The following is a 21406-nucleotide window of genomic DNA, read 5'->3' as shown; positions in this document are numbered from 1 at the left end:
AAAGCATACTGAGCCTTGTACTGTGCGTACTGCCAGTCTGTGATGACTCTGTCCTTCTTCATCAGCACAGAAGAAAATAACTCTTTCCCTCCTGCGATGACTCTATCCTTCTTGATCTGTTACTCCTTAACTTGCTTACTCTATGAATTTCTTTCACTTAAACAAACCCTGTTTGGCCTTTTCCCATCTTTAAAAAGCTGGTAACATCTGACCGTCCATAAAGTGGTTCCACGTTCATCTTGGCCATACCGCCTCTGCACTCTGCACCCTACATTTCATCTTCCTGCAGAAAAGACTCTCCAGTCTCTATCATATGATGTCACAGCAAATATTTAGAGTATCCTGTTCGTTTCATCTCACCTAACACCTGCACCGCTTTTATGCTTCCAGAATCATTCCTTGTCTATCACTAACACTCCACATATATATATATATATATATATATAGGATAGCTGCTCAATGAAATGTATTGTGACTAAACACAGAGACTCAAAGCAATACGCTAGGAGTTCAGATTTGAGTGAGTTCAACCGTTTGCCCAATCAAATGCGATTCAATCGGACCCTATGGAATCTTAATTTAATTATATTCTAATTTGGTTAAGGCAGTGGTGGAGCCATAAATTTTTTTTGTTATGGGATACTGTTATAAAAATTCTCATTTTTGAAGGGGCACGTAAATAATTATAAGAAATCTATGTAGAAATAAATAAAAATTTTATTGCTCGCGTGGGCAACTGCCCACGCCACTCTAATGTAGCTGCGCTACTGGGTTCAAATCTTACTATATAGGATGTACTTCGGATCCGAATAACATAAAAACCCAACATTTGTATGCATTTGGGCATCTCTTTATTGGATCCCGCTCAAATATCATACTCAAATCCAGATTCAGCTAAAGAACAACACCTCAAATCTGAATTAACCGATTAGTAAATGATTCTGAATTTGAGTAATGAATCTAACTAAACGGATCCGAAACTGGTTACAAGCAATCCATCTAATTCTGTAAGTGACGAAGCAATCTGTTGCCCACTTTTCCCACAATATCTCATATTTCTGGATATGTGGATATATCTAGATAACAGGAGTTACAACTGATCCCAATGGTCTTCTTTCAGATAAGACAAAGTTGCCAACCAATTGTTCTTTGGGGGCACTTTGATGCCGTGGGATTTAATTTAGTGGTTAGTGCCCAACAACCTTAGGGTCCGCTGCATCGCACCATATGGACATGGATTCAGTTGCAATTAAATGCTAGTGCTTGTTCTAAAATATCAGATATAATTTAAAGAACACAATAAATTAGTTTTCCCCATTTATTTTGTAATTTTTGTTGTTGGTAATTTATATTGGTTTTCTCTGTGCTTGCTTTCGCTAGGGTTGTGGAATTTATTAAGTTTGACGTGATTAACAAAAAATTTGATATCCAACAAAATTAATTTTAAATCAGTAACAACTATGCTTTGACCCTTCTAAAATTTCATGAACGTACATAACTTTATTAACACAGATCGCTTTCCTCGAAGAACTTCAAGTCACACACACATATATATATATATACACCAAGTTTTGCAAAAACACTTACTCATAATTGGCGAATTAGTAAGTTTAATTCTTGCTGGATGCACGCAAATTGACTAAAACTAGGCTAGTTTTTGAGTTTAAATTTATGCCCAGAATGTTAAACTAGTCGAGTTTGAGCTACAAGATTCCGATTCCTTTAAACTCAACTCTCATTGACTACATAAATGTGTCATGAATGAGAGATTTTCTGTTGTTAAGTTTTCATTTGAGGGATGTTTAGATGTAAAATATTTGTTTCTTTTTTTTTTTTTTTGGATTTTTGTTAGATAGTCATTTGTAGTTGAATTAGTTAAAAGAAACCATTTAAATGAGTTAAAACAAGAGATCGATTAAGTTAACAAAAACAAGTTAAGCAGGTCGAGCTCAACATTATATGGTCAAGTGGAACTCTAGTTTGTTACTTTGTTATATGAATCTCCACTAGACTTTGAGCTGAACTCTAATTCAAGCTTTAATTTTCTTAAGTGGACTTAGAGTTGGCCCCGCTTGACTTGGCATGTATACAGTCTACAAGTAAGGCTAGAATTTTTTTGTTGTATAAGTCAAATTATAATTATATATATATATATATATAAATACATATAAGTACTAAAAACAAATTAAAAATATTAAATTAATACAAAAAAAAAATCTCTCCGCTAATGGCTTTTGGCGATGCCGATTGATTGTTCTATTAGCACACAACATACACTCTTTTATATATATATATATTTATATATGGCTTTTGGCGATGTCAATTGATTGTTCGATTAGCACGCAACACACACTCTTTATATATATATATTATTTAGAGAATGGACGAAGAGAATCTTATAATGGTAGTTGGGTTCTAGCGAGAAAAAAAAGGAAGCATCTGGGTACCTAAAATTTTGTACCGTTATGAGGTGACTGTAAATAATAGTCTAGGCTTGCCTGCAGGGTTATTGCTGACGGCAGGAAGAATAGTTTTTATCGCCGTTCTCAGTTCACCGAGAAGAGGCTGAAGAGGAGTAATTTTAAGAGGAAGCCGATGACGAAGAAGTCGTCATGGATAACTTCGGCTTCGAGGCTGACAGAGACATTGGTGTGTGGACTATAAATAGCTGCCCCGCTCCAATTGTGATGGAAAGGCAAGCCAGGAAGTAATCGGGGAGGTGCAAACTTGAAGTTTCAGGAGTGCCGGAAACTCGACGGGAGGTTGGATCGTGAGTTTACTTCTCCCTCGCTAGGAATGGAGAAACCTGTGATAGGGGAAAGAATTCTTGCGGCTTTTTTTTTTTTTTTTTTTTGCTCTTTTGCTTCTCCGTACTTCGTCGCTATCGTTGAGTTGACCCGCCGTTCTGGAAGCTCGCCGGAAAATTCTCTTATGGCCCGTTCTCATCTTCGAAGTTTAGAGAATGATAATTACTGAAGAGACTGCTAACGTGGTTTGCAATTTCTTTGTCTCTTCTTACTCTTATAATAGCACTGAGCTTGGTTCTGACTTGCAAAGGTGATCATTCGTGCAGCCGGAAGATCTCACCGCGATCCGGAATTTTGATCTAATCTCAATGATTTTAATGATCTTTTGTTGTTGTTATAGTTTTCGGAAGGTACTCTGTCTTTGACCTTTCTGATGGCGAATATTTATAGATCTTCTCGTCCCGGATTCCTGTGTCACTAAATGGTGATTTTTGGATGTTAGTTTGAGGGGAATCTTGAAGTCATTTCCAAGATTTCTGAAACTATATAAGCATAGATGTATATTGTTGAAGTTTGCTTCCAGAATCTCGGCGGTTTTGATGGAAGAGCGCGGTAAGTATGAAAAAATCGAGACCGTGAAGCAAGGTTTGCAGGTAAAAGAGAAAGGAAATGTAGTGATAGGAATTCCAGTAAACCGGCGAAGTATTTTCTGAAGAGACGATAATTAGATTGGACCAAAAATTCCAAGAAGTGGAGTAAGCACACAAAGATAACTATGGGACGAGAAATATAAAAGCTGGGGAAAAATAAGTTACCCCTCAAATGTGAAAGGGGAAAAGAGAAAAAATAAACTAAGAGACAGCTGCTACAGTGACTATTAGTGTCCCGTTTTGCCTCTGCATGTGTACTTGCTATTTTTTATAGGCAACCTGATTGAATTTCCAATTGTTTTGACTTCCTGAAATTTCTAGGAGAGAACGATAGCACAATTATGCAGATGGTTCATTTTTGCAGTATAATCTTCCATGATTTGTTCTCTTCGTTTCTTCAAATATGAGATAATATAATTAATAGTTTTTTCCATCCATGAATCAAATATTTAAAGTTTCATGTAACCTTCCTATGAATTGGTTTTATTTCTTCCTGTTTTAACTTTTAACGGTAGTCATTGCTTTGAAGAAGTATTATAGTATCTTTCATTTTTATACTTCGTTGAACTTTGCTACACCAAGCCGATGAAGTAATTACTTCCCAAAGTCACGGGATCCTATTATAATCATACGTGGTTTAACATGTATCAATCTTTCTTTTTATTACAAATTTATTGAAAGCGACTATTAAGTATTGGTATAACCTCTTATGGCAGGAGGTGGGCTCTTTCTTTATTTATTTGGAGTTATAAAAATGGATGAAGCACAAGAATTAGAGTGGCTTGAAGCTCAAAATATCGTAATTAGTCGAGATCTGGTTGCAATCGCCAAAGAACAACTGCTGTTTCTCGAGGCAGTCGATAGAAATCGGTGTCTCTATGATGGTCCTGTTTTGGAGAGAGCCATCCACAGGTAGTTGGCCTTATTTCAATCTGTCATCATGCTGTGATTTTTTTGGTATGTTGCCCTCAAGTACGTTTTCCTTCACAGACAATACCTACAGGCTACATGTGCTTGGAGTTGTTTTGGCAGATATTTTGCTCATACCTGCATGAGAACATCATATCAATTGTAGGATGCTATATTCAGGCATTGAGGCAGTCAATTACAGGAGACCTTGTCTCTATTGCTCTGACTCTTCTTCTGCAGCTTTTGGCCAAATACAAGCTAGTTGACAAAATTACCTTTCTGAATTCTGATTTTTAAGAACACTGAATTCCAGGTACAAGAATTACTGGCTTCCATTGCTTGCGAAGCATAATCAGTCCAAGCTCACGGGAGGCCCATTAGTTGTTCCTCTTGATTGTGAATGGGTTTGGCACTGTCACAGGCTTAATCCAGTAAGCTCTTCAATGAGTTACATCATGCAATGCTTTCATTTTGATGATGTGGTAAGGACGTGACAGCAGGTATTTTTCAGGTGCGTTACAAATCCGACTGTGAACGATTCTATGGAAGTATCCTTGACAATCATGATGTACTGTCCACTGTAAAAGGGACTTCCAAACAAGAAACTGCAGTGCTTTGGAACAATTTGTATCCAAATGAACCATATGAGCTTGATTTCTGCTACAAGTCCACAGAAGATAATGCTGAAGCAGTTCCTGCTGCTGTTGCTTCCATTACGTATGATCTTGTTTCTGCTGTTAAGAGGCAGAGCACTTTTGGATATCAGGTAACTGATGTTTCTTTCATTTAATTATCTTCTTTTTATATTTGTCTCCCCTGTGGTTATTTACTTTAGAATCCCGTGGTCATCCTCAGAGTGTGTAGTGAGTACTAACTACTGAGCATCTTAATATAGATCAGATGACATCTGGACCTTAAAGTTGGTAGATGCATACATTGAGGAGTTTTTTCCTTCAGAGAATTCCCACTTGGCTAATTCTCCCTATTTAAGAAATTCCATGAAATGCATGCAATTTAAATTTGTCTAGTACCCTGATAACTCGATCTTTATCCTGTTTGCTTCCATAAGTGTCAACATCATATTGTGCATGTGCATATGTATGTGACGAGAGTTTCTTAACTATTTGCATTCCAGGCTGGTTGGCCTGATCTGCATAGCCATTGCAGTGCTAAGGGTGAATGAACCTTGAGTCCTTGATTTTTTTTTTACATGAGATTGACATGCAACATTGTAGGATCTCTCTCTCTCTCTCTCTCTCTGTCTATGTGGAAGCTATAGCATGTTCTATATGAATTGGATTCAAACTCCTATTCACAACACATGAATGCCGATGCTGTTACAAACATCTGAAACCTACTCATGATCTATGAGTGTAGAAAACTATTAGCATATATGCATCAGATTCCATAAGAACCAATGTATGTACTTTTACCAGCCAGTTTGCTTCCAAAATCTGGTTAAGCACTATGATTTTTTTTTTTTTTTTCTGTGGCTTTTCTCCATAACCCCTTTTATTTTCCTAATAATTTTCTGAAAGTTCTTTGTGATGATATCTGCCTCCAGTTTTTTGTTAGTGTCTATCTGGTTAGAACATTTTCATGCCTGTTTTGGTGGATAGGTAACTAGACCTTGCATGCATGATGTCCGATTTCTTCAAGAAGCTGTAGCCAGGTACAAGGGTTTTCTGCATCTGATTAAGAGAAACAAGGAAAGGTCTATCCAGCAGTTCTGTGTACCAACTTATGATATTGATTTGATATGGCATTCACACCAACTTCAGCCAGCTTGTTACAACAAAGACCTGATTCAAGTGGTTGGGAGGGTGTTGGAACATGATGATACAGATTCTGATCGGTCCAAAGGCAAGAAACTTGATGTTGGGTTTTCTAGTACCACTAAGCAGTGGGAAGAGACATTTGGCAGGAGGTATTGGAGGGCTGGTGCAATGCACAGAGGCAATTCTCCATCTCCAGTGGTAGTCAATCCTATATCGCATGCTGATGAAAAAGTGCTTGTATCTTGCAAACATGACAAAGTCTTTGATCTTACAAGGGTTGAAACTATTCAGGTATGCTTTCAAAATTTCATTTTTCAACTGTGTTGCCATCTTTCTAGTTTCTCTTTCTTTTGAGACTTGACGTTTAAGTGTTATCATTGTGTTGGAAAGTGCTCGTACTGCAGGAAGGTGCATGTCTAGATCATTCTTCAGTTCATACATAAATTTGATGCAGTGATTAGCATGCGTTACTCTTATCCCCATGGGAAAAGCACCAGAAAGCATAAAACGAAGGAAAAATCACGTTAAAAAGGAGGGAATTCAATAACAAAAGGAAAATTAGGGTTTTTCTAAAAATCAGTCAGGCTAAAACAAAAGAAAAGAGGTGCTTAAGGGGCTTAAGCCCTATATCTGAATGGGTTCTTAGACCCACTAAACAAAAGGATCCAAACCCTAAAGATCTTCAACGATAAATAAAACCAAATCCAAAGTCTAATTGGATCTGAATCTGGGATCCAGTCTGCCACTAACCACACTGCGTCAAAATTGAACAAGGTATTTCCCATTGTAGAAACACGAACCACAAGGAGAGAGCAGAGAAAGAACACACAATATACGTGGAAAACCTCAGAAAGAGGTGAAAAACCACGGGGAAGCTCTGACCTAGGGGCAAACCGCAACCCTAGGAGAGAGAAAAATAATATTCACTTAACTCAACAATTACATGTAAGTGAAGAATATATAGGAGGGAGAGAAAGAGTGCCGCCTAGGGTACCGAGTCCGCCTCGGTATCCGTGCCCATAGGACCGGGTCCATATATGGACCCGGTTCCCAATACAATATATTCTAACACTCCCCCTCAAGCTTGGCATACATGTCAAACATGCCAAGCTTGCTAACATTTTTCTCAAATTGAGATGTACATAAAGACTTAGTTAAGACATCTGCAACTTGATCTTCAGACTTCATATAGGGCAGAATCAACTCCTTTGAATCTATGCGTTCCCGTATGAAGTGACGATCGATCTCCACATGTTTGGTCCTGTCGTGCATGACCGGATTGTTTGCCAAGTTAATCGCAGACTTGTTGTCACAATACATCCTCATCTTCTCTTCCATTTTAACCCCAATATCTGCTAAAAGAATTTTGAGCCATAACATCTCTGTAACCCCCATAGCAACCGCCCTGTATTCAGCCTCAGCACTGGACCTGGAACAAACTTCTTGACGTTTACTTCTCCATACCACAAGGTTACCTCCAAGAAATATGCAGTATCCTGTGGTAGACCTCCTAGTATCTGTGCATCCTGCCCAGTCGGCGTCAGAGTATCCTTCAATGCTTAGTTGATCTTGCCGAGTGTAGAGTAGTCCTTTCCCTGGGTCATTCTTTAAGTATCCCAATACTCTTTCAGCACTTTTCCAATGACAATCAGTAGGAGCATGCATAAACTGACTTAACACACCCACAGCATACGTAATATCTGGGCGAGTAAGAGTGAGATAAATAAGTTTACCAACCAGACGCTGATACCTCCCTTTTCCTTCCTCATCCAAGATAGTCCCAGTTTTGATACTTATCCTTGTGCCAGACTCCATTGGGGTAAGAAAGGGCCTGCATCCCAGTTTACCTGTCTCTTTTAGAAGATCCAACGTGTATTTTCTTTGGCTCATAACAAGCCCAGTCTCAGATCGCGCGATCTCAATCCCCAAGAAATACCTTAGTTTACCCAGATCTTTGAGATCGAATTCTGCAGCTAACGTTTCTTTCATCTTCCTTTTCTCCCCCTCGTCGTCGCCTGTGACAATCATATCATCAACATATACAAGTAAAAGGCTCACCAGACCATTTCTCTGCTTGATGAAGAGGGTGTGATCACCATTTCCCTGTTTATACCCATTAGTCTTCATTACAACCCTTAGTCTTTCAAACCAAGCTCTAGGGGATTGCTTGAGACCATACAAAGCTTTCTTGAGATAGCAACACTTCCCGTTCCGAGCATACCCAGGCGGCATGCTCATATAGACTTCTTCCTCAAGGTGACCATTCAAGAAGGCGTTCTTTACATCAAGTTGGTCCATTCTCCACTTCTTTTGCACTGCAAGAGCTAAGATGACCCTTACGGTCTTCAGTTTCGCCACGGGAGCAAACGTCTCAAGATAGTCAATCCCATATTTCTGGCTAAACCCTTTAGCAACAAGACGAGCTTTATAGCGTTCTACAGTGCCATCAGGTTTGTACTTCACATTAAACACCCACTTGGAGCCAACTAAGTGAGTTCCCTTGGGGATATCAACAACCTCCCACGTATTGTTCTTTTCCAGGGCGTCCATCTCTTCTGTCATGGCCTGTAGCCATTTACGATCCTTCCTTGCATCTTCCACTGACCTGGGAATAACAGCCATAGATAAAGAGGTAACAAAGCACTTGTAGTCTTTACTGAGTTTTGCATATGAAACAAATCTCTGAATAGGATGAGAAGTACATGACCTGGTGCCCTTGCGCAGAGCTATGGGAAGTTCTTCATTCATTGGACTTGGATCATCCGGGGAGGTCACAAGATTGGGAAGATTGGGATTGGTAACATCAACATCTTCCATCACATCCTTCTTCTTCTTGCTGTAAACCTGACCAAATAGGTGATCTCGAGACTGTTCTTCCACAGGGCCCCCCTCCATCTGACTGTCTCTGTCCTCACTGACAACGTTTTCCACACTTGGAGAACTCACCGTATAATCCAAGAAATCCATGAACTGAATCAACTGATGCGAAGAATACTCTTCCCTTCTGTCACCTAAACACTCCCCCTGAAGAGGATTCGCAGGAAAGTATGCCTCATGTTCATGAAAGGTCATATCCTTGGAGACATATACTCTGGAAGTGCTAGGGTCAACACACCTGTATCCCTTCTGGGTGGAGGAATATCCCAAGAAGACTGCTTTGATGGACCGAGGATCAAGTTTCTTGAGAGTGGGACTATGATCATGGACAAAACAAACACACCCAAACACTCGAGGGGTTAGAGGCCAGGGATTCTGAGTGGGCCACAACACAGAATAAGGGGAATGACCATCCAACACACGAGTAGGCATACGGTTGATAAGGTGGGCACTAGTGAGAAGTGCGTCCCCCCAGTACCTCTTAGGGACATGACGTTGAAACATAATTGCCCGGGTAACATTCAACAAATGACGGTTTTTTCTTTCAGCCACGCCATTCTGAGGAGGGGTGTAGCTACAGGATGTTTCATGAATAATACCCTTGCTTCGCAAGAAGTCATCAAGGGATTGGGAGACATATTCTCGGGCATTGTCAGTGCGGAAGGCTTGAACAGTGGTCTGGAATTGAGTTTCGACAAATGCCACAAAGTTTTTGACAATGTCGGGAACTTCACTACGTTCTTTCAACAGATACACGAACGTACACCGGGAGTAGTCATCAATAAGAGTCATAAAATAGTGAAAGCCACGACAAGTGGGTACTCCCGAAGGACCCCAAACATCAGAGTGAACCAAAGCAAAAGGACGGTTGGCTTTATTGAACGAAATAGGGTACGAGGCCCTAACATGCTTAGACAACTGACACACTTCACAGGCGAAGGTGTCCAAAGAAACATAATGAAACATCCTAGGAAACAACTTTCTAAGCAACTGGAAGGGAAGATGACCAAGTCTCTCGTGCCAACGCATAATGACGGATCTGGCCTCCACGCCAGGCAACTGACCACTGGTGGCTGAAATCAAAGCAGAAGCAACTCGAACGGGCAGTCTGTAGAGCCCATCAATAGCCGAACCAATCCCAATCTTCTGCCCCGTCCCCAAGTCCTGCAGGAAACAACAATCAGCAGAGAAAATTAGATTACAGTTTAGCTCTTTGGTAATACTGCTGACAGATAACAAATTTACGGGAATATTGGGAACATGCAGGGCATTATGAAGACAATATTTGTTCAGTAGTGATAAACTCCCTTTTCCAGCCACAGAGATAGAAGAACCATCAGCCATAGACACACGCTGCTGCCCAGAGGTCAACTTGTACTCTTGAAACATCGTAGGGTCCCCTGTCATATGATGAGTAGCCCCACTGTCAACAATCCAATCACCGAGAGAAGAATTACCTTGATCACTAGTAGCAACCAGAGCCTGGGCTAACTTAGCACCCTCAGAAGTAGAAGCATCATCCTGGGTGGACAACCGACTAATGTAGGCTTGCAACTCTCTGAGTTGATCTGAGGAGAGCTTGGATTTGGCAACATTGGACGACCCCGGGCTAGGCTCTGGCACAGAAGAGGCTCGGCGATGAGGAGGAGGACGACCGCGGACGAGACGCTTCTCAGGATGAAGATCCCAACAAAAATCAACAGAATGACCCACTTTGTTGCAATGGCTGCATCGTCGAGTAGGACGCTGCCCCGTCCCAGAAGTATGGCTCACAAAGGCTGCTGGAGAACTCCCCTGATGGGAGTCAATATGCATAATCTGGCGCCGTTGCTCCTCAGACTCAATACGGGCATACACCTCTTCGATTCCAGGAATCTCATCACAGTTAAGAATCTGGCTTCGAATGGTTTCAAACTCATCACGCAAGCCTCCAAGGAAGATAAAGGTGCGGTCCATCCATTCCTTTTCCCAATACAGGGCATGATCTACACCACATTTCCAGTCATCATTCACATGATAGTCAAGTTCCTCCCATTTGGTCTTCAGGGCGGCATAGAAGGAGGCAACAGATAAATCTCCCTGTTTAAGAGCATATATGCTACGTTTGATTTGATAGGCACGTAAAACACGCTTCTTACGACCATACATACGGGCAAGAACAGTCCACATATCATACGCCGTCGATTTACGCAAGATCAAAGGCTGAATATCTGCGGAAACCGAACTAATAATCCATACTTTTACCTGACTATCCTCCAACGCCCAGGTCGGCCATTGCGAATCAGTTTTAGAAGGTGCAGGCTTCTCCCCAGTGATATAGTGCAGGCGACCACGACTAGTAATTCCGATTTCTAGGGCAGCAGACCACGAGAGATAGTTATCCTTATTCAGCCGAATGGAGGTGACATGAACAGGCAAGTTCTCACCCTTGGTATTGCTGCCCGTGTCGAGGGCATCATCAAGCTTGGGCATCGCTGCATCAGCCATCGCAATCCCCAAAGGTCACAACCGGCGGCAGAGAGGGCGCAACCCACGGCGGCGGAAACAAGACACCCGGCGGCGGCGCAGCTAACCCAGGCGACGGCGGCAGGGCAGCACTGGGAACAGCGACGATAACCCAGGCGACGGCGGTGCTGGGAGCAGCGACGGCGGCCGGGCAGGGCAGCGCTGGGAACCACGGCGGCGGCGTTCCTGGTCGGCGGAAAAACGACGGCGGCGCTGGGAACGATGGACGGCGGCGGCGTTCCTGGACGGCGTCAGACGGCGTCAGCACTGCAAACAGCAACAGCAGCGGCGCTGGGAACAGTGTCGGCGGCGGTGCTGGAAACGGCAACGGAGGCGGCACGTGAACGGCGGAAAAAACACTACTTGCACACCAACGATCTCACACGCGGTGGCTCTGATACCATGTAGAAACACGAACCACAAGGAGAGAGCAGAGAAAGAACACACAATATACGTGGAAAACCTCAGAAAGAGGTGAAAAACCACGGGGAAGCTCTGACCTAGGGGCAAACCGCAACCCTAGGAGAGAGAAAAATAATATTCACTTAACTCAACAATTACATGTAAGTGAAGAATATATAGGAGGGAGAGAAAGAGTGCCGCCTAGGGTACCGAGTCCGCCTCGGTATCCGTGCCCATAGGACCGGGTCCATATATGGACCCGGTTCCCAATACAATATATTCTAACACCCATGTTATTGCATTTAGGGTCTCCAATGGACCCAGTGTGGTCTTCAACTTTCTTTACAATCCCTTTCCCTGCTAAACATCATGAGAATGGGAAGACAAAAAAGTTGTTAACTGAAATGAACTGACAAGAACGTGAAATTTCAACTTGGAGAAAAAAAAAAGTTTAACCTCAATGATCTTATCGAAGATGCTTGTGCAGAATTTTCTTGGCAACATCACAGTATTTTAATTTATAGAATTTGCTCCCTAACCAAAAGGTCTAGCAGCAAAATGGTAGAAAAAAAAGTAAAGCCAAAAAAGAGGAACACGGAGAAGTTTCAGCAAATGAAGAACCTTTGGCCATTTTATTCTTAAACTTATTCACTTTCTCCACAGTTATTATAACGAGTGTCAGACCTTGTACTTACAATATAACCACTCTCCCACAACTACACCCACTTCCCACCTTGTTCATTACTATGGTTATTGTCTTCGTTTTTTTTCCCCCATCTCCACTTTCTCTTGTTTAAGTCAGATTAATATCCTTAATCTATATTTGTGCTCCCATACAGGTGTATTTGCAGTTTGTGAGGATAAAAAATTTTACAGCAGATCCTAAGGGCTCATTATTTGTCAATTGCAGTAAAAAGCAGCCTGACATTTTTTTCGGTTCTCGTAAAAGAATAAGCATTGAATCTGAAGTTGGCAAGAAGCACACGGTTTCTTTCCAGTGTGAACCTACAGGAGAACTTGTGTTTGAGCTCGTATCTTGTACATCTTCAAATTTACACCTGAGCAGGCAGCTAAAGACCATTGGAACAACCTCTTTGTCTCTGGAGGATTTGGTTAAGTCACCTGCATTATCTGCGGAGAGATGGTTTGAATTGGCAAGTGATCTACTTTCAGATCCTGAACCCATTTACTTACATATTGCAGTCTCTGTCACAGTTCCTACTTTCGCACCATTTGCCTTTCATGTGTCCCCATCTCGTCAATATGCATTAAACTCTTGTCTACATCCACTTTTGGGAAGAATTCAACAGCTCAAGCGATGGACTCGTTTTGTAGATGCTAAGGGGAGTGAGGTTATTAGCATGCAGATGAGGTGAGATGAAAACAGTGAAAAGTTGCTTCATATGTGTGTTGCCCATCAGTTTTTAAATATTTGAATACCCACATGCGCAAGGCTGATGCACACACATGCACATGCATGTATATTGTATACCCTTGAAGTAAAACTTCATGGGAGGATAACTGCATCTGTCATCTAGATAAAAGAAGCATTCACTTGAACACAGTTTATATCATGCTTGTGTGCCATGTAGTTTGAAGCAGGAAATTCTTCCTGAATGGTAATTGATCTTATTGGATGGTCTTCAAATTTGGAAGATGAGATTGACCATTGGATTTTGCATCATATGTCCTTACTTTGATTCTGGTATTGATTTTGCATATTTTCATTTTTTCCTTGCTTATATAGTTAAGAATTATTGTGTATGCTGCGTTCTGGATTGCAGGCTTTAGTGATTATAGTTATACAATTATTTGACATTGGTGATCAACTGATCATAATAGATTGTGGTTTTAACTATTTTTATTTCATTTAAAGGCTAGCTGCCTAGCAAGTTTAGTCAAAATTATCTCTGAGAAGCTTATGTACTCATTTTATGGCAAAAGTGGCATGATTGTTCATGAAAGTTATAAACAATTAAATATTTCTGTTGCAAATGACACGATTGTTGTCAAAAGATATAAATGCTTTTCAGAGCCTTTGGAGCTAAAAGTCACTGTCTTTTTCATCTCAGAAATTTCTGAGAAAACTGAAGTGCAACTAGACTGATGAAAATACCCCCAAATTGCCTCAGGAACTTTAACAAAACAGAGGTGGATAATAGCTGTTCCTTGAGAAGAGGAATAGTTGGTGTGTCAGGATGCTCCGAGCAAGAAAAGGTCCTCGCTAAGGAGTTCATTGAACATGGCGGCCTCACAAAATGGCTGTTCAGTGACTCTGATTGGTGCCTTCAGCTGGAGAAGAAAAAAGGTGTTGATGGTTATCTTATTGAGTTTCAAGGTCATGGATTGGTAAGCTTCCCTCTTACCTTTTAACTTGAGTGCCTTAGCTTACTAGTATGTCATGTCACAAGAGGGCACCACTTGGGCTGCATGTCCTAGTTATGCACACGGACTTGCAGATTGCAGCTGTTATATGTGTGTATGTGCACGTGTGGTTGTGAAATTTGGCTTATGTCTACAAATTTGAAGGATGTGTATGTAAGTAAATTTGAGTATAACATCAAAACTCGACAGCCACACACTGCCTTACTGCACTGGTACCCGAGCCAGACTTCAGGTTGGCAGCTTATTTGTTGGGTCTGCATAATATAGGTTCCATTCTATGGGATGTACTTTAAGATATCAATAAGTTTGCCATTTACACAATTTAGACGCTATGGAAATTTTATTTTGCCTTGAGGAAAGTTTGTAGCCAATTCCTTGAAGAACTCGGGATGCATAGCTAGTTTGGTTAGAGTAACGCGTTCAGGATGGAGATGCTATGATGCATTAGCTAGGTTCACATATTTTCCATAAGGCTAATCAAGTAATATTCCCTCTGCAAGTGAGGAGGAACCTTTAGAATTGTGTAGTGCAGATGCCACCACAGGGCTATGGGCAAGATGAGAGCTCTCAGCCCATATTGGGCGCCTGATCCCATCTTGATTTATTAAAAAAAGACAAGTTTATATAGCAAAAAGGGGCAGAAGAAAAAAATTACTTTTTTTTTTTTATTGTGTATGAGCTTGCGAATTTTGTGGAATGACAGAAGCTTTAGTGCCCACAACAGGTTTCCCCAGTCTGCGAGGGCTTGGGTTTCATTTTGTTTTTTTTCCCAATATTTAGGACATTCATACTTAAACTTGTAAAGGTACAAAAATACAGGTAATTTCTTACAAGCATCATTATGCCATTGCAATGGGTGTGTAGAACCTCTCGCTTCGTTTGCCTGAGGATGTTTGACCTGGTCAATGCTGTTTCTTCTGGTTGATAAAATATTATGGTTCTTGTAATCGTTGACCCATATGATTACTCACCAAGCTAGCTTCAGTGTTAAGCAGGTTAAGTTCTTCCTTGGTAGGAAGCTAGATTTTGAGCTGGAGTATTATAAGAAACAGAAAAGTGAACAAGATTTCATAACGATAGTGGAATTCTCTTCAGAATATCCATATGGCAAAGCCTTGGCGCTGTTCAACCTGAAATCTGGCTTTCTCAAGGTAGATCTTCTTGGTTCTTGATTCGATATGGATTCACCCAATTGTGCCCCGTCATAAGATACAGACTACATTTCCTCTTTCATCGTTTACAATGATGTATGATCCATTGCAGATCAATCAAGACTGGTTTGTCTTCCCTGGGCTTGTTCTTGCCTTCATACTTTCAGATACTTTGAGAAAGGATGGAAAGCTCAAATTTATCACCAATGGGATCGCCAACGGCAGCACTTTGGAATCTTTGGCATCGGAAGGGACAATAATTTCTGATCTCGGAAAGAAGTATGATGGTACCTATGGCAAAGAGAATGTCGTCAAAAGTGGAGCATGCAGTGGTGGTTGCAGTGGCAGTTGTGGTTCTGCATGCAATACTGCAGTAACTATCACAACATGCGGTGCAAACTGTAGTGGAGAGTGTGGTGTTGCCCAAAAGAATGGTCTAGAATTTCAGGGATATGTCATTATTGGGAATGGCAGCGGCAAGTGTAGCGGTAAATGTGGTGGTGGCGGCTGTGGTGGCGGCAAATGTGGTGGTGGTTGTCGTAACAGTGATGTGCTTGAGAATATTGGCCATGGTGGATGTGGTGGAGGTGGCTGCAGTGGGGGCTGTGGTGAATGTGCTGCAGGCGGCTGGAGTGGGAACTGTACTGATGATGTCAAAAACAAGGATGCACCTGCTGCTGGAGCCATAGCATGATACAGCTGAACTTCATCGGGTGACTTGCTGCATCTAGTTAGGAGAAAGAATGATGTTGCATGGGAGGAGTTGGTGTTATACAGTTCAATTTGGTGTGAGACCTGGCTTGAAATATTAGAAGTGTGTTTGAACCTCAGGTACCAATAGAAAGTAAATAAAGCTTGTGATATTTATATTTCATGATAATATGAGTAGCAGACAGAAATAGTGGACGAGCTGTTCTGTTCTGGCTGTTTCACTAGTGAAAAGTTGGTATTAAATGCTCTCCCAATCTTGTTTACCTGATGATCCAATGTGTACGGTTGCAGTAATAAAATTTGTTCTTGTGAGAGAGAGAGAGGATTTTATTGACAAGATGATCCAATAGCTTTTATCACGTGTTTAGATGGGCCCCCAAAATCAGATCGCAGGAAAGGGCCAATAAGAGGAGCTAGGAAGGAACTAGTTTGGACTTTAACTGGAACAAGGTGATCTTTTCTATTTCCACTCTTCAACTCACTGGGCAGGCTTGACTTTTGCTTCTTTCCCAGCACTTCGGATGTGTAGCTTATATTAGCATTGGTTGATTTCTCAAAAGTAAAAAAATCTGAGGAATGATGATATATGTCGTGTCAAAGTGGAGCTCCTTAAATAAAGTTTCATGCAGCCTGACGATATTTTGAATTCTTAAGTTTGAGAAACTGAATTTAAAGCTGAAGTTGGGTAGTACTTCCTTCCCCTGTAAAATCATTCCGTGTATAGCTTCCTTTTCTCAAGAATATTATCAGCACTTGTGTGTGAATCATGAAAACTTTTCTATAGGTCATTGTGATAATTGTATTCCCCAAAATCATCACTTGGAGAAAAGACAAAAACAGAGAACAAAAATGTAACATAATAAACTTCAATGAGGATCTCTTTTTTTTTCTCATGTTTAACATAAAAACTTAAATCGTTTTTTAAACAGGGAAAAGATTATGTTATATTCCTTTAGAAAATCAAAAGGCAAAGATAAGTAACATGTGCAAACACTTATGTTTTATGAATCTTTCTAAGAAATTGGTGCACATTCATGGAACAGTTTGATCTTGAGTCTATTCATGCTTCTAGCCTTCCACTTATATAAGGAGTTGACGCTCAGGACATATCAGACCAGAGATTAGCTTCGTACTATCCACTATCCTTACTAGCCAAGCCAAACCCCTTAGCACATACATATTTGCATGTCCTTACACTATTGAATCATATAGGTTAAGAAAATATGGTTTCTGTGTTTTTATTACTTGACTCTTTTAGCATTAAAAACAAGTTTCTAGTTAGCTTTATGCCACAATGATTCACTTTCACCATAACAACATATGATGCCTGTTTAGCTGCAAGGTTTAAAAAGTTTTTGCCGAAAGGCAACAGGGTGTTTTCTGACATCTAAATAATATTTTTTTATTTTAAGAAATGTCGACAAAAATCGTTGTTAAAAGTAGCCCTTAAAAAATTATAAAACCATTTAAAACATGTTAAATTAATTGCGAAGCATTTAAGTGCTTCAATGGAATGCTGACCAAAAGTCGCGTGGCCTTGTAATACAAAACTAGAACACCACGTTTGCGAACCTTTCCTCTCCCTTACAAGCGATTGAGGTTCGGAAGAAATATTTCGTAACTTTCATTGTCGCCATTCCAGAATGGACTCGTAATAGCTCCTTCCTCACACAATGTTTTTTCATTTTATAAAAAAAAAAAAACAAATTGCTGATAATATTACCATCCCAAGTAAAATAAGAGGCCAATCTGGCTAAATTGCCTGATTATAATAGCCGAAAAACCGCCAATATTGAAAAAAACAAAAAGTAAAAGAAAAAAGACATCGCGTCCCATTTTAGTGAGGTCCCAACAACAATATTAATAACGTTAACATGGTCCAACCCATCCGAGCCACATCGAACCCACCCTCGGACCCGGCGCGGTTTAGCTGCTTGGTCCGGAGGGGCGGTGAGACGGCCATTGGCTGGAAAGTGGAAAATATCGGCCTCCGTCGCATAAAACAGAAGCGAAAGATATTTTTTGCCTCTAGCACCTCGATCCGCCACGTGGACCAATGAAAGGGCAAAGAGCACGTCAGCCCTATGTGGGCCCCGCCACGCTTCCATGGCGCGAAAAAGGAAAAATGGGGGAACTCCTCGAATTGAGAAGCACAGAGAGCTTGACACGTGTGCATCAGAGCGGATCTGGGCCGTCGCGGCCAGATAGGACGGTCAGTTCCCTGGGCAGAAGGTAAATAACGAAGACCGTCGGATGGCTGCGAGGGTTTTCAGATGGACGGTTGAGGAAAGGTCTCGGGGCAGTCCGGGCAGATCGTCTGCCTTTAAGAAGGCGGTGGTGGAGAGCTCCGTTTTCTCCATTCGCGAAGGCAGGCAGGACCAAACCCTCGCCCCTCTCTCTCTCTCTCTGTCTGCCCCTCTTTCATTTCCATTTTCTCCCGGGTTTCTGTCGCCTGGGTTCGCCGGAATCCGGTTGGTTTCCGGCGCCTCCCTTCATGCAATCCCGTTTCCAACCTGCGTTATTGGTCCGGGATCTCGCCGGAACAGTGATAACCTGATCTGCTTGAAGTTTCATGGCGTCCGCCCTTCTCGTGAGCCGTAATGAGCCTCACTGGGGAGAACGCAAAGTTTATATGAGAAAGAACCCTAACAAACCCTCGTTCGACGCCCGTGGTGTCGTTCCTTTTCCGGCCGCCGCTGCTGGGATCGGGGCTTCCGGTGCTATAGACGGCCTTCGCCCTGATCTGGGACGAGCCACCTCCGATGACTCCTCGTCGCTCAATAGAAAGTCCGTTAGCCTCAATCACAGAGAGGTTATGCCCTCCGGCGGTGGAGGCGACCCATTTTCTCGCGCTTCTTTTGTTTCCTTCGACGTTGCCTCGTTATCCAGGCGCGGGCTGAAGGAACTCCGCGACCAGTTGATCGAGGAGCTTGCGCAGGTCAGGGACATGCTCAGCCGGATTGATTCACGTGAGCATTCCTCCAGATCTGGCTATGGCACCGCACAGTTTTCTGGTGGTTATAGGGAGCTGGCTCCTACGGTGCCCCCAGCCCCGCCATCACGGCCGCCTCCCCTGAATCTTGAGGTTCTTGATCAGCCAATAGATGGTGGGGTGAAGGAGAAAAGAACGCCAAAAGCGAACCAGTTCTACCGTTCGTCAGACTTCATTACTGGGAAATCGAAGATTCAGCATGTGGAAGGCAAGAAAACCGCCGGAAACAAGCGTCCGTTGCCAACAACTCCCAATGCCGCATCAAAGAGGGCGTTCCCTCCGGATCTGATGGCTGACAAATTTCTTGGGCAGATCATGAAGCGTTGTGGCCAGATCCTGTCCAAATTGATGAAGCACAAACATGGATGGGTGTTCAATGTTCCGGTGGATGTCGTGGGGATGGGTCTTCACGATTACAACACCATAATCAAGCGTCCTATGGATCTGGGCACGGTAAAGAAGAAGCTCGGGTGTAACCAGTACGCCTCGCCGCTCGATTTCGCATCTGACGTGCGCCTCACCTTTAACAATGCGCTCCTTTATAACCCTAAGGGTCATGACGTGAATACGATGGCTGATCAGCTCCTCACTTACTTTGAACAAATGTGGGGTCCTGCATACGGGAAATATGAAGAAGAACGGCATTTTGCTGAGGAGGAAACCCCCAGGAGCTCTTATCACGAAGAACGGCTGGTGCCTGTGAAGCGGGTAACTCCCGCACCAAACGCCGGCCTGTGGTCTGGACACATTCAGGCGCAGCAGACTCGGCTAACGCAGCCTGCTGAGATGCCAGCAGCCGCTATGGCGAAAAGCCAGTCGCCGTCAACGGCCCCTGCTGCAAAGCCAAAGAGTGGACAAACATCAGCAGGAGGAAGGTCGCATTCCAGCAAGCAGCCGAAGCCTAAGGCCAAAGATCCGAACAAGAGGGAAATGAGTTTTGAGGAGAAGCAAAAATTGAGCACCAACTTGCAAAATCTCCCGCAGGAGAAGATGGACCAAGTGGTTCAGATCATCAGGAGGCGGAACCAGAACCTCGCCCAGCATGGCGACGAGATCGAGGTAGACATTGATGTTGTGGACACAGAAACGCTTTGGGAGCTTGATCGTTTCGTTTGCAACTGCAAGAAGGCTCTTAGTAAGATGAAGCGAATGGCTCTCATGCAGCAGCAGCGGAATGCTACGGCATCGGAGGTGTGTCATTTGCAAAAAATCATTAAGATTTTTTCTGTTTGTTTAACTAGAGGAACGTGTTGCGCTAACTGTGCTTGTGCATTGTCTGTTTTGCCAGCAGGTGGCAGAAGTAGCTGATTCCGCAGCTGCAAAGAAGAAAGGTAGGTGGTTTTTTTAATAGGAGAGTTTTGTTATAAAGAGTATGTGGCGTAAGTAATTCACTTCTCTTTTTGTTCCTCTGTCTTTGATTCTTTACAGGTGAACAAGGAGAGGAAGATGTTGACATTTGTGATGACATGCCTTCTACAAATTTCCCGCCCGTTGAGATCGATAAAGATGAGAAGGACGCTGGTTATGCCAGTGACTCCAGCAGCTCCAGTAGCTCCAGCAGTGACTCATCATCTTCAAGCGGTACATGGTTTGGGGATTAGAGCATCCCAATCGTTTCCTCTGTTTCACGCTTTGAAGGCCTGAATTTTTTGCTTCATTTACTTTGTACAGATTCAGATTCAGGGAGTTCATCGGGCAGCGACTCTGAAGCAGATGATGCTCGGTCTCCGTTCACCGGCCCGAAATCCCCGTCCAGAAGCTGAGATGAGAGCCGTAGGGGGATGGCGATCGTGTCCCACCGATCATGAACTCAGAGGGAACACACCTACACAGTACTTGGGAAGGATGCAAGAAAGGTAAGCAAACGCTTGGCTCAATTAAGACGATTTTGAATGAATGGATAACTGAAGCAGGAAGAGAGCGGGAGAGAAGCCTGGGTTTTGGTTTTTGTTGTAGTCTGAAACATTGTTGTGCCTTTCTCTTGCAGTTTGCGGAGGAATTAATAGGGCTAGAGTAGATCGGCCGGTGCTTTGTACCATATGTAAAGCCAAAAGGAAACAGAGCAAAGTAGTCGTAGGGCGTAGCGTTAGGAAGTGCAGAAAATTTTGGTGGCTCTCTGATTGTGTATTGTGAAGGAGAAGGCACCAAGGTGACTGGCTTTTCTTTTTTATTTTCTTTTGGTTCTTTTTGCCTTCCCTTAACCCTTTTTTTTGTTGTTTTCCACACGTCTTGGGATGTTCTTTTGTATCATATCATGTTCAGACTCGGCGCAATTTCTTAAGAATTTTTTTTACTTCAA

At 42.4% G+C, this 21406-nt stretch overlaps 2 protein-coding genes across 3 annotated transcripts; both read left to right on the top strand.

Moving 5' to 3' along the window:
• Nucleotides 1–2512: 2512 nt before the first annotated feature.
• Nucleotides 2513–16452, top strand: LOC116261192 (glycine-rich domain-containing protein 2-like). Its single transcript, XM_031639828.2, has 9 exons — nt 2513–2770; nt 4114–4309; nt 4620–4737; nt 4818–5072; nt 5926–6375; nt 12708–13240; nt 14001–14217; nt 15249–15404; nt 15517–16452. The coding sequence occupies exons 2-9, from the start codon at nt 4152–4154 to the stop codon at nt 16096–16098; spliced, it is 2469 nt and encodes an 822-aa protein (XP_031495688.1). The 5' UTR covers nt 2513–2770; nt 4114–4151; the 3' UTR covers nt 16099–16452.
• Nucleotides 16453–18464: 2012 nt separating this feature from the next.
• Nucleotides 18465–21406, top strand: LOC116260856 (transcription factor GTE7-like). 2 transcript variants are annotated; one of them, XM_031639375.2, is made up of 5 exons: nt 18465–20298; nt 20396–20438; nt 20536–20688; nt 20779–20963; nt 21095–21406. In XM_031639375.2, the coding sequence occupies exons 1-4, from the start codon at nt 18688–18690 to the stop codon at nt 20868–20870; spliced, it is 1899 nt and encodes a 632-aa protein (XP_031495235.1). In that variant the 5' UTR covers nt 18465–18687; the 3' UTR covers nt 20871–20963; nt 21095–21406. The 2 variants fall into 2 exon arrangements, with proteins under 2 accessions (XP_031495235.1, XP_031495236.1); XM_031639376.2 differs by having other exon boundaries at nt 18466–20298; nt 20399–20438.

Source organism: Nymphaea colorata, chromosome 9 (assembly GCF_008831285.2).
Source record: "Nymphaea colorata isolate Beijing-Zhang1983 chromosome 9, ASM883128v2, whole genome shotgun sequence".
Taxonomy (NCBI): domain Eukaryota; kingdom Viridiplantae; phylum Streptophyta; class Magnoliopsida; order Nymphaeales; family Nymphaeaceae; genus Nymphaea; species Nymphaea colorata.
The sequence above is the reverse complement of the archived record's forward strand: the minus strand, read 5'-3'. Positions and strand labels throughout refer to the sequence as shown.

Excerpts from the sequence above, each read along its gene's own strand:
- LOC116261192 (XM_031639828.2), top strand. The coding sequence starts at position 4,152 with ATGGATGAAGCACAAGAATTAGAGTGGCTTGAAGCTCAAAATATCGTA. Across the intron at positions 4,310-4,619 it reads TTGGAGAGAGCCATCCACAG|GTACAAGAATTACTGGCTTC; the intron begins GTAGTTGGCCTT and ends ACTGAATTCCAG. Across the intron at positions 6,376-12,707 it reads CAAGGGTTGAAACTATTCAG|GTGTATTTGCAGTTTGTGAG; the intron begins GTATGCTTTCAA and ends GCTCCCATACAG.
- LOC116260856 (XM_031639375.2), top strand. The coding sequence starts at position 18,688 with ATGGCGTCCGCCCTTCTCGTGAGCCGTAATGAGCCTCACTGGGGAGAA. Across the intron at positions 20,299-20,395 it reads GGAATGCTACGGCATCGGAG|CAGGTGGCAGAAGTAGCTGA; the intron begins GTGTGTCATTTG and ends CTGTTTTGCCAG. Across the intron at positions 20,689-20,778 it reads TGACTCATCATCTTCAAGCG|ATTCAGATTCAGGGAGTTCA; the intron begins GTACATGGTTTG and ends TACTTTGTACAG.